Here is a 13388-nt window from a genome sequence, read left to right on the forward strand (position 1 = left end):
GCCCTTATTTAAATGGGAAATATGTGCAAAAATCCGTTTTCAATGATTTCTTTTTAAATTCAAATAATTAGTCTTGTATATAATCCGCTATAGGTACTGTAAAAATAAATAACCTGAGAATATTCACCAAGTGCCTGGGAATTATGACTATGCAATAAAACTGCATGGGTGTGATAGCATTACGAATGAAACTTGCTGTTTTTGAGTGGCGATGATATGAGTCGAAACATTTTTATTTAAATTTTTACAGTAACTGTTGAAGTAAGAAGTCCAGCTCCCTTTTGCTGCAGCAACACTGTCTCATTCCTCATTGATTTCAATGGATTGTTTCCTGACTGAGCATGAAAAATCCTAATAAAACACGAGTTATAAATTCTTCTGAGTCCGTCTGCTGCTTTGGTTCTACGTGCTAGCTTGTGGGAAGTATGAAATAACGAGACAGTTGACGTTCGGGTACGGGTTGTAAACTCTTCTTACTTCCTCCTATATGTAGCGCACCTGCAGGCAACGCATTTCTAACTGCATGTCATTGCTGGTTTCACACGTTGAGTCATTTGGGTTGTTTAAAGAGACAACACTTCCAACAGCTGTCGCATATAGAAAGCAGATTAAGATCAGAGTTAAACACGCAGAGTCTGTAAAAGAGTTTACACACCATAAACGTTATTATCTCAACCACAAAAATTGTAGAGAAAACAAAACATGGTTGAAAGCTGTATATATTATTTCCTGAACAATATTCTAATCCAATAAATTAGAATGTTATTAAAAGGTCTCATTTATTTGCATTATATTGATTAATTACAAACAGATGGATTTTGGATAAAGCCTTTATTTTTTGTTAATTATGATGATTTTCCACCTACAGCTAATAAAAATAAGATATTCAAAATTATGTAATATTACATCTGTTGTATCAAACCACTCATTTCTTCTGGTTCTGGTTTTGGTCTGCTCTGCATCCCCAGAACCAGAACCAAACATGAAGAAGCAGAATTCAGCTTCTGCGCACCACAAATTAAGAAAACTGAAAAACAGCCAAAACACTGACTAAAAACCCACCTGTTTTGGTCTGCTTTTGACTAATAAAAACTGGAACGTTGATCAATATATTTGACATGCCTTGATGATTTTCAGGATGTTTGACAAAATGTCAAATTTATTGCTTGTTCATAATTGGTGAAACAACTGATATTTTTATGAACTTTAAACTTGTTGCTGAAATGTGCTAAACAAATAAACTTGACTTCACATAAGACAATAACATTTTAAATACATAAATGTAGCCTTCATGGAAAGTATGGTTAATATCTGCTTAAAGGTTGTCAATTTTCATAAAGTACTGAATGCATATAAGAGTTTCTGCTGCGCATCCCTACGGCATGATGCTGACATTTCTTTTTCATAGTTTGTTACAAACTGCAATATTACAGATACCAATGTGCTTTGAAGAACAGATTTAAAAATCTATTATATATCCAGAGTTGGGTAGTTACATTAACTTAAGTAACTTTTTTGAAAAAATATACTGTTAAGGAGAAAAGTTATTATGTTAGCTTAAATTTTGGAAAAGCATGGCTCTCCTTTTCCTCCTGTTAACCGGGTCGAGCGGGGTTCTCCGTGAGCGTCCTGCAACCGCGTGCTGCTAAAACGAAACAACAACAAAACGTGTTGACGTCACAGATCACGGAGTTTTAATCTCATACAAAACAATCGACAACAAAGTTGCAGAGATACAGAGATATGCATTTTCTCATGAAAATAAAAACACACAAGGGGAAGACAGACAAACACAAAACACATAAGACAGACAAAGGCGCCCAACGTGGAGTAAAAAGATGGAAAAAACTCTCCGTTGGCTTGCTGACTTGTACTTTTTAATGAAAGAGGTGTTTCCCTATTTAATATATGCAGTCAAGGCGTTCCGTTCTTTGACCAATCAGAAACTCCCTCAACACCCAGAGATCCTGGGACTCCCCCTATCTCAGCTCCGATGTCTGGCTTTTATCTAAGTGAAAAGGCGGACGACTTCGTCCTGGGCCGCGCCAGGTACGGGGAGAGGCGCCAAAGAGTCTGTAACTCCTATCAGAGTGTAAATTTTATAGCTTTGTGTCTGTCAGCGGGGGAGGAAAAAAGGCCCTGCTTTGGCCTGCTTCTTCAGCTGAATTCCCAAATGTTCAACAGAAAACTGTTCCAAATAAAGTGTTGGCTATCCCTTTACACATGTCGTAAGATTAAGTGTATTTTTAGCATTAAATAATCATTTTTCTTTACAATCCCCCTTTTGAGATCTTCACCAAAGATCTCAATAAAAATTGAGTAAGCCTTCTAATACCGAACCAAAACTATGTATGAAAAAACGAAAAAACCGAAAAATAAAAAGACAAAAGAGTAACGTACCCTAATTACATACAATCCCCCTTTGAAACAAAACCCAAGGTGTAGAAAGACTCATCCTTAAAAATATAAAAACATAAAACAAAATTATCACAATACAACCAAAACACAAGACAAACCAAAAAACCCAAAGTATACAATAAAAAATAAAGCAGGGACATACATATAAAAAACTAGTAAGAAATGCTCTGCAACTTCAAAGACAACATTCATCCCAAAATTACAAACCGTCGAAACAAGAAACACACAAAATTACAATCTGCTGCACGTCTTTTCTGTGTTTTTTCTTTGTTTTTTTTTTTTTTTAAATGTCCATCGACAGTCTCTCAAAAAAAATATGAAGTCTTCGTCAGGAATTGTTCAAAAAATGCGCGCAAAAAACAAAACGACAGTCCTTTCCAGAGTTCACAACGAACGAAAAAACACGCAATAAAAATTAATGTCGATCCTCTTGCAGCCTGAACTCCTCGGTTGGAAACCTCAAGTTTCCACCTTAGCGTCCGTTGCTCACTGAAAATTGGATTATTATGCCAATATAACCGTGAGTTTCAAAAAGAAAGTGAAATCTCCTCGTGAGGAAATTAGATCTTAGGAAACGACCTGTCACAGGTTAATAAAACAGACATTTTGTTTCAACATGAATTTCATTAGCATCAGAAACACAATTACAACATTCTTTAATATCATCTGCATTACTGTCAGCATAATCAAACGATGGTTTCACCTAAAAATAAATTTGCTTTGTTACTTCCCATCAGAGGAACTATTTTAATCCTTTTTATCAAAGAACGCAGAGTTTGAATGAGACCACATCCACAGGGCACCAGGAAAATGGCTGCAAACTGAAACGACAAACAGAGATCAGATTTTCCAAAAGCATCATTCATTTTGTGTATTCAACACAAACATCTTAAAGTCACCCCGTGTCAGAGTGAATCCTCCACCGCTCGCGACTCTGTGGCTGCTATCTTCGAAATAAGTGTGAAGCCGCTTCTCCAAGCAGCCCCACCCCCGCCTCGCATGACAACAGCTTGTGTGACAGAGTCCAAAGTTCGAAACTCCAGGGCAGTCTGCGTGTAAAACCATGAGCAACACATCACTTGAAACCTTATCTCCTAGTTTGTCCAATTCTGCTCATCAAATGGTGGATGTGATCCCTTCAATGTACGTTGCTATTATTATATACTATAGCTCCAACCGATGAAAAATACCAAAACCCTGTAATCACGTGCTTCAAAAGACATGTTTCCAAAGTAACTTTTTCCAGAATATTAAATAAATGCAGACCTTTTCTTAAACTAATCTTGTAAAAATAGGATCAAACAAACGAAACAAAACAAACACAAAAACCTAAAAACGTAGTTGTAAAGCTTACATTTACCATCAAAAATGAAAATCGCTGTGAATTAAACCGTCCCATTTAAATTACTTTTATAGAACAAACTAGATCCTATCGGTTAGTTGTCTAAATCATTTTACATGCGTTTCTCAAATAAAATTCAAAAAAATTAAACCTGGAGAAATTATAATGTAAATGTATGCCTTAACAAATCCAAACATTTTCAAAATATACCAATTTTCACCTCGGCTTTTACTCGTCGTCGAATTTAAAGTTTTATTCAAAATCGTTTTAAATGGATGCAAATCAAAACAAAAATCAAGTTTAGAAAAACCATTATAATCCCACCTGCGTACTTTCACTGATCAGCGATAACTTCAATCAATGACAGATTCTTCAAAACATTTCTTAAAACATTCATGCTCCATTAAATTAATGCTCTGAAAATGGCTGACACATTAATATTTGTAATTTCTATAATTATTTTCCCAAGTTAATTAACCAAAATATGCTTCATTATCACTATAAATTTATCTATTTTCTCAAAATATGTTAGCCCATTGTCAGAAAATCTTTTAATGGAGAACAACTCAAATCCATTCAAAATAAGCACATATTTCACCAGACAATATCTTTCCTTTCACTTTTATGTGTAGCACAGATCAGACATGTTCTTCAAAAATTTGTGTAAGTATTATAAAAGATGAACCCATACATCTTCTCCCCCTTTGATACATTACTGACTAATGTATCACTATGTCTAGTATGTGAAATAACGATGTTGATGAAACAGGGTTATTATTTTAGCTGAGAAAAATCCACCCATATTCAATGCTGCCCCCGTCCTAACAGGCAAACATTTCAAAACAAACAGAACAATTTATGTTAGCATGCTTCAAACCTTCAAGATTGCTACTTTCAAAAAACATTTCACATTACAGTTTTAAAACTCAGTATTCAATTTTACTCTCATGATTATCAAATAATTCGTTGTAGAAAACTTCTCAAACATTTTCAGCAGTGTTTGACAAAGCATGTGTACCAAGTAAGACTCTGCGAAGGTTTTGCATAACGAACCAGAGAGACGTTGAAGAAAAAAATTCAAACACAGTTAACAAAGAAAATCCAAAAATAATAAATTGGACCCCTACTGAAATCAACATAACAAAAAACAACACAGGTAGTAACAGAACGACGTAAGCACAAACTGACCTAATAAGACATGAGGGGAACTTAGATAACGGCTGATCAGACCATTAACACACTAAGGGGTAATTAAACACAAAATCCTAAAATACTGGTCAGTATATCACTAAATCTACAAATGAAAGAAATTAAACTAAAGACCAAATTTCCCCCTCCCCTTTCGAACGGGTCAAGAGGAAACTGGTGACTCAAAAGAAAGAAAGTAATTTGTTATATTTAACAAATAGACAAAGAACTGACACAAATAGCTAAATAAGAAGTCAGACTACTGAAAACAAATTTAAAGATAAAAATCTAAACTACTCACTACTCACTATATAAAGTAATATGAAAGGAAACCAGAAAATCATTACCAAGAGAACCTGCGTGTGACAGTCAGGACAGCCGTCACAGACTCAGTGTTTGTATGTTAAAAACTTATATTTAACATTTTCCACATTATTCCTTGCTCACTATGTATTTGCTTGTTTAAACTATCCACTTTAAAGAGAAAATGTTTCACTAAAGCTAGGAAACCAAACTGCATCAAAAATCCTGTCTTATGGGATGAGAAAAGACTCTCTACTCCTTCCTATAATCTATAATGTGAAACAATACCCTAAAATTTAAACAGCCAATCTCTATGTTCCTTAGGAAAAAGAAAAATTAAATCCTTTTGTATTGTTAAATTTTACAAGTTGTATTTTTAAAGTCACTACACTTATCCGAGCAACCTCTTCTGCCAGAGCACAAATCAAATCTACAACCCACCATAAAACCCCTCCCTCACCTCTTGGAGGGGCTGATTTTATGGCAGGAAGAGAGCCGATAAGGATTTCAGGAGGAACACCTAATTCTTTATTAGGCTTTGGCACTGGAATCATCAGATATGTTTTAGTTCCTTCTACTTTTAAAAATGAACTTACATGCAGATATTTTGTCAGGAAGTACTGTAAACGATGGGAGAGAGTATAATTTGCCTTACAGCTGCTGGTGCTCCCTTGCTGAACTTCTGTGAGCAGAGGTTGCTTCGCACTTAAAATTAGTGGTATACAAAGAGGCTTCACATGTTAATTAGTTGAATCTAGTGGGGGTAGAGGTTACAGCACAGCTGTAGCTCGTTCTCCCGTGCTGAACTTCTGTGAATGGGGTTATAACTCCTCCTTGAGCTCCATTAGTCTCATGTCTAAATAAACATACTTGTCGCTTCTTCTTGTTTTGTTCTATTTATTTATTTTCCTTAATTTTCTTATTTTATTTGCAGCCCTCTCGTCTGTCAATAGGCACTATTTAACCATCTCTTATTACAGTTTAATATTGATTCTCTACAATAGTTCCATATAATGTGTTTTATTAACCAATAAGTTATTTTAAACTCAATGTTATCCTTCAACAACAAATCTTGTAAATTTTAGCAAACATTTCTATATTTAACCAATTTCTATTTAACAAGAGAGTGACTTCTAATTTATCCTGTCTAATTATCCGTAAGTCCTGTAGATTTAACAATATTTTATCTATCTTAAAGTCTTGGTCTGTTTGAAAAAGACTGATTGTGAAAATATCCAGAGTCAGTTGCATATTGCAGGTTGTTGTTATCTGAACAATTACCTCTTACAGTTAGAGCCTGTTTCTCTAAAAATCTTCGTTTTTTTTTTTTTTTTTTTTTTCTTATCCTCAACTCATGAAAAAAAGTCCTATTTTACTCATTGTATGTTATTCCATTTTCCTACTACCTTCACAGCCTTAGAAGGAATAATTAACATTTAAGCTAATATTTTAGTTGTCAACGCTATATACTTTTTAGTTTATTTATTTCTCTACCCAATCATGTGTATTTATCTATTAATTTGCCAAGACAGCATTTCTAAACTCCTCTGTGACCTAATTTTCGTGGCTTGTTCTTTCTGTCTTTCTATATTTATTTATTTATTCATTTATTTAACCTTAGAACCCATAATTTATTTTCAATTTGTTCAGATGATTTATTTTATCAAGATTCTATCCTTTAATCACCTTCCTAACTTTACACTGCAGTTCACACTTACTGCTGTTATTGTTTAATTTTAATAATTTAGTTCAATTTAACACAGAGGATGTTTGAAAAACTAGAAATTTTGCACCATCAAACAGCACTGAGAAATTGCTCTGTATTTATATGACATAAAATACCAAATGGTATCTTATCTCCAATCTCACACTCTTTCACACCAACATGAATTGCAATTCAACACAAGAACACAAAGCACATTACAAAAAACACAAAACACACATCTGGCCAGGTTTATAGTCAGTCAAAGTTTTCAGTCAGTCATCATTTATCAAAGTTTTACTGTAATTTATATCAAATTTACTGAAATTTATATCAAATTTACTGAAGCTCCAGGAATTGTCCAATGTTTTATTAACATATTTTCATGTGTCAATTTAATTAATTTTAAACTCCAATCGTCAGGAACCTTTTAATTCCCCGTGCACGTTTAAAAAGAGAGATCTCAAAGTTATGCTAAAATCAAACCACAACCAATAATTTTGTTTTCTGGTACCAGTTTAGTTTACTTAACTGTTATTTTTATTTTTAGTTATTTATTTATTTTTAAACTAAAAGACCACGTGTCGCCATCGTCCTACTTTCCCGTTAAGACTCTTCTACGAACCATAGCGTATAGCACGTGTCGCAACTCAGTGTCCATAATAACTTCACAATAAAACACAGCAAAATCAATGCAAATTAACACAAGCAGCGCTATTTAAACACAGCTTCTCACTCTGCACAGACACACAGCCAGCCCGAACTCGCGCACGCACACGGCCACACACACACACACACACACACACGCAGATACACACATGCACACATACACACACCCAGAGCTCTGGAGCAGACAGCCACGTGTCGCGGCAACAAGCACAGATCGCGACACACAGAGAAACATAAACACGGTGTCGGACAAACGGAAGAGACAACGGGGAAAAAATAAAATAAAATGCCGGCTTTAAAAATGCATTTCTATTCGTCACCACGTGTGACGCAACCCAGCTCAGTCACTTCGTCTTCCTGAATACACACGATTGGCCGTGCTAAGGCACTTCGTTGTACTGAAGACAGGCGATGCAGCCTTGTTAAGCCAATTGTAAGTCTACTGGAGATGAGTCAGTCTCCGGGCCAATACAAGCCCAAACTACCAAATTGATACACAATTCCCAAATTCTTTTTAAATTCAGAGGTACAAGAATAAACCCTCCGGGGAAAAGAACCAAAAACTAAGAAAACCCCAGCCTTTTACAATAGGGTAAGCTAGCCCTACGTCTGGACCCGCCACAGTCCTCTTGTTTGCGTATTTATAATCCAATTACTCAACCATCGACTCTTTTATAAACACAATCTCTGTACCTGTGCAGCTCCGTGAACTCCGCGTGGCTGGATACAGCCGCAACAGTCTAGCTCGCCCTTTCCAGCACACGGCGGTGCAAACAACAAAAAATAATCAAAAGTATCTCACCTCACCGAGCCGAACCAGGCCAACGCGTGACAGAGCCGCCCGCTCAAAATCCGCAACCGAACGAGCCCCCAAATTGTTAAGGAGAAAAGTTATTATGTTAGCTTAAATTTTGGAAAAGCATGGCTCTCCTTTTCCTCCTGTTAACCGGGTCGAGCGGGGTTCTCCGTGAGCGTCCTGCAACCGCGTGCTGCTAAAACGAAACAACAACAAAACGTGTTGACGTCACAGATCACGGAGTTTTAATCTCATACAAAACAATCGACAACAAAGTTGCAGAGATACAGAGATATGCATTTTCTCATGAAAATAAAAACACACAAGGGGAAGACAGACAAACACAAAACACATAAGACAGACAAAGGCGCCCAACGTGGAGTAAAAAGATGGAAAAAACTCTCCGTTGGCTTGCTGACTTGTACTTTTTAATGAAAGAGGTGTTTCCCTATTTAATATATGCAGTCAAGGCGTTCCGTTCTTTGACCAATCAGAAACTCCCTCAACACCCAGAGATCCTGGGACTCCCCCTATCTCAGCTCCGATGTCTGGCTTTTATCTAAGTGAAAAGGCGGACGACTTCGTCCTGGGCCGCGCCAGGTACGGGGAGAGGCGCCAAAGAGTCTGTAACTCCTATCAGAGTGTAAATTTTATAGCTTTGTGTCTGTCAGCGGGGGAGGAAAAAAGGCCCTGCTTTGGCCTGCTTCTTCAGCTGAATTCCCAAATGTTCAACAGAAAACTGTTCCAAATAAAGTGTTGGCTATCCCTTTACACATGTCGTAAGATTAAGTGTATTTTTAGCATTAAATAATCATTTTTCTTTACAATACTTTTAGGAGTATTTTTTTACTATGCTGTACTTTTTACTCTTACTTGAGTAACATCTGGATTTTCTTCCCACTGAATGAAAAACAAACATGTTTTAACCAAAAAATTACCAGACACAGACACACACCTGCAGTTTTTGTTAAAGTTTCATAAGTTGTTTATTGAAAGAAACTGATTTGGAAACATTATCTTTAGCCTGATTTTGTTATTTTTTATTACTTATATGAATTATTGTCATTTCTGTCAGAATTTACACTTAACTTTATAGTTTGGTCTGTCTGATGATGCAACTTTTAAATATTAAATGACTTTTTACTTTTACTCGAGCAATTTCTTGAATGGCTTCTTTTTACTTTTACTTGAGTAAACAATTGCTGAAATATACAATTTTCAGGTACTCTTCTATCCTCTGAATATATTTAAATCAAGTCAACCTCACCCAGGCCCAGATTCAAAAAGAACTACTAAAAAAACTACCAGCCCTTCAAAATGATACTGATTCAGAATCAAACTTTAGCGTTTATGTTGGTTAATGATTTCTGAATCACAAACCCAGCTACTGCCCAAGTATTTTCAGAGTAAATATGTTGTACCTGGATGTCCAGAACGATATGAACTTCAGAAAATGTGCAAAAATGTGACGGCTTAGAATAATAAACGTTTAGAAATTATGATTGAGAGAAAACAAAAACTCGCTCTATAGCACCAGAAAATGAACAGGAGAATTTATTACAATATGAGAAAACAAAAACAGCACCAGAACAAACCTTTGGGCAAAATGTCTCATTGAGTATTTCTACAAAACAGAACTTAATACATTTTACAAAAATGACCTGTAATGAAAGAATGAACATCTATTGTTAAGTAAAGTTCCTGCTTAAAGAAAACTATTGGTGGTAAAAATGCAAAAACTATAATTACCTCCAAAATGCTCTAAAGCGCAGAAAGGATAGCGGCAGTGTCATACTTTGTAGATGTTTTTCATTTAGAGAACCATGGAAACTAGTAATAACAAAACAGGTAGCAGTAAGAAAAGCAATAAACTGTACACTTTACAAGAAGGTTTTTTACTGGAAGAGTGAACAATAATAACCTGCTGCTTAAAAAGAAACAAAAACTACGAGCAAAAACTCATCAAGCATGAGCACAGAGAGATCAGGATGTGCTACAAATGTAAAAACTCCCTCAGTGAAGCATGCAAGTTGCATTATACAGCAAGATAATGGTCACAATGTGAGAAAGGATAGCTGAAAGTAAGGAAAATGTAATTTTGAAGAACTAAAACGCCACATAAATCCACAAGAAGAAGAAGAAGAAAAAGTTGCATCCAGGATAAACCTTCCTGTTAATTTAATTTCTGTAAATGTCTCCATGTGGAAGAACCAGGACTGCAGTGGAATCCTGCAGGAAGTTCCTGAGCAGTTCTTGGTCGGTTTCGAACTACCGTCACCTACAGGTCTGTGTTGTACTTGTAAGCACGTTGAAAACTGGCCGTAAAGATGCAAAGTGAAAAAACTGAGTCATCTATGGCCTTACAGGAAAAAACAGCTTGGTGGCGTCTTTGCTGTTGCTCTGGCTGTCGATCAGAACCAGCAGGTTCCTCTGGTGGTTCTCTATGATGCTAGAGACGCTGCTGAAGAACTGAAGGGTAAAAACACAGAGAAAAACAACCGGTTTATTAGTTTGACCTACATATGTTAAAGCCTGAATGCTGTGGTGCTTAGTGACAAAAATATTCCCATATATCTAATAATATTAGGACATTTAAATGCACAATTGTCATCTGCATAAGTTTATGTTTAATTTATTCAACATATTTATTGTTGAGGTGTTCAAAACATTTCAATGAATTGTAAATGCAAGAAATAAGTGGACAAGTTTGAGTCATTTTGAATTTTCTTTGTTCCATAGAACATCTGTACACCTTTGAAAAGCAGAATTAGAGCCTCCTGCGCAACCAGCAAGAATGCACCAAGTGTATTCTGGATGGCAAGCCAACAACTAAACATTTGTTTTCTCCAGCAGCCATTGTACAGCACATACGGTGGTAAGACCAGCTGACCAAATGTGCTGGAGTTCAGCTTGGGTTGCTAGGTAACGGGCTGAGCTTTGCTGGAGTTGCTAGGTAACAGGAAGTTTTTGCAAATTTGTGACGTTTTTTTCCCCAGACGTTTTTGAAAAGGCTCATTTTCCAGACACCAAAAAATATTAATTTACTGTCAACAACAGATGCATGTTTTTTTTTTTATTCGAGATCCAAATGGGAGCACAAAAATGTGCAAAATGTGAATTTTGTATAATTAATATGACATTCATCTTCAAGACAAATGTGTCTGCAGTGAATTTAAAAGTAGTTTGATGTTAGCGGCCCAAATGAAGGCGCTGTACCTCCTCTCCCTTCTTCTCTCTCCCCAGCGCGTACTGCTTGGTGCTCGGCACGAAGCGGATCGGGATGTTGTAGACTCTGCCTTTGTAAAACACCACTAACGTGTAAGGTTGCTGCACATCCTGACCCGAGCTCTTTCTCACCATGAACGCACCGTCCTGAAACACAAAACACTCCCAGTCAACCCCTACGGCTTTCATGGACAAACACTTTCATACGCGCTCCCATCCATTCAAACCTTATTTGATCGCAGTAAAGCGTCATCTGCTGTTTTGCGGTCACACCCGTTGGCAAACCAGGGTTTGTGATAAACATCTGCATCCTGAAATTAAAGCAGTTACAGAGCTGAAACATTTAAATCAACACTCTTTATGTAAAAGTAGATGTAAAAGCACACCTTGTCCTGGTCTGTGGAACCATTTTCAGCAGCAATGCAACCCCGCTCAGCTGGTTCTGGGACAATAACTTGCATCAGTTGATTTGGAAAAACAAAGATTTAGTGCGAATTGTTGCGAACTTACGGATCAGAACTTACTGGGTGGTGTAAACTGTGGCAGGGGGATTCTGCAAGGAAGTAAAAAAAAATCAGCAAAATGCAGTAAATACACAGACAGAAGATGTGATTAAAGACAATTCATTATCAGTGAAGTATAAATGTAAAATTTTAACGTAGAGCGCCTTACTTTGGTCGTTTTAGATCCAGTGAGAAAGCTTTAGGAGACGGTTTCTGTTCTGTGTGCATCACAGGCAGGGAGGTGCCTTTGAAAATGCAGACATCCTGAAATTTGTCACGATACGGTGTGTTGAGGGGTGGTGAGGCAGACGCTGTAGACCCAGGTAAGATGAATCGTGATTTTAATGGTGCAACACACAGTGCAAGCAACAGGCAGCACGGCCGAGCGGAAGCCAGGGCTCGACGCTGGTAGCAACCGTTAACAAGACTGGCACACGAAAGACTGAGTGTACATAGACAAATGCAAGACAGTGAATTGTCAAGGACCCGACAGAGACGCAGACACACAGGTGGCATTAAATACACGGGAGGGTAATCACAGAAACGAGACACACCTGGGAACAATCAAGGGGAGGACAGGACAACGAAGAGACTCACGGACGCAGAAAACAATAAATAAATACACAGAAAAACACGGAACATGACAAAATTAGCTGCCTTCCTACTTAGTTATTAGCGTAATGACGGTTTCCAAAAATAATCATCTAAAGTTCTTTGCAGAAGTATTCACACACTTTCAACTTTTCACATTTTGCAATGCTAGAACCAAGAGGAATAAATTTGTAACATATCCACAAAGTTTAATTTTTACATGCCTTATGTAAGAGATGCCTAAAGTTTGTTCTTTGATGCTTGTTTCTAGTTTTTATTCACACATAAATGCAGGGTAATGTTTTTATTTTAAGTTATTGCATAATTAATTGTATTTAAGTCCAGTTTCTGTTTTCATGTAACTTGCTTTTGGCTCACTTCTGTTGCTAATTACACTGCAAAAACACAAATTCTACTGCAAAAACACTAGAAATAAGACAAAACTAACTTAGTAACTTTTGATTAAGCTATAGAGGCTTGTTTTAAGTAAATAATCCCTTAATATTGATGAAAAAGCTTTAGTTGCACTGGGAAATTATTTCACTTACTACACAATTGTTACCAAGCAACGCCAGCCAAGCTCTGAGCTGTTACCTAGCAACCCAGTTCTCGTTCAATTGGCTGATTATTTCACTCATAACAAGACAATTT

The 13388-nt window shown here is 36.6% G+C and overlaps 1 protein-coding gene across 2 annotated transcripts in view; it reads right to left on the reverse strand.

Annotated features, from left to right (window-relative positions):
• Positions 1–9944: 9944 nt before the first annotated feature.
• blnk (B cell linker) overlaps positions 9945–13388 on the reverse strand; it is a 37547-nt gene continuing 34103 nt past the window's right edge. For both annotated transcript variants that reach the window (XM_023326996.1, XM_023326997.1), the window contains 6 exons: positions 12316–12457; positions 12168–12196; positions 12030–12085; positions 11871–11954; positions 11635–11790; positions 9945–10887 (listed from right to left, as the gene is read on the reverse strand). In XM_023326996.1, coding sequence (XP_023182764.1) covers positions 10771–10887; positions 11635–11790; positions 11871–11954; positions 12030–12085; positions 12168–12196; positions 12316–12457 — 584 coding nt within the window. In that variant the 3' untranslated portion in view covers positions 9945–10770. The remainder of the gene's footprint in view (positions 10888–11634; positions 11791–11870; positions 11955–12029; positions 12086–12167; positions 12197–12315; positions 12458–13388) is intronic.

The sequence above is a fragment of the Xiphophorus maculatus genome, chromosome 22 (genome assembly GCF_002775205.1).
Source record: "Xiphophorus maculatus strain JP 163 A chromosome 22, X_maculatus-5.0-male, whole genome shotgun sequence".
Lineage (NCBI taxonomy): Eukaryota > Metazoa > Chordata > Actinopteri > Cyprinodontiformes > Poeciliidae > Xiphophorus > Xiphophorus maculatus.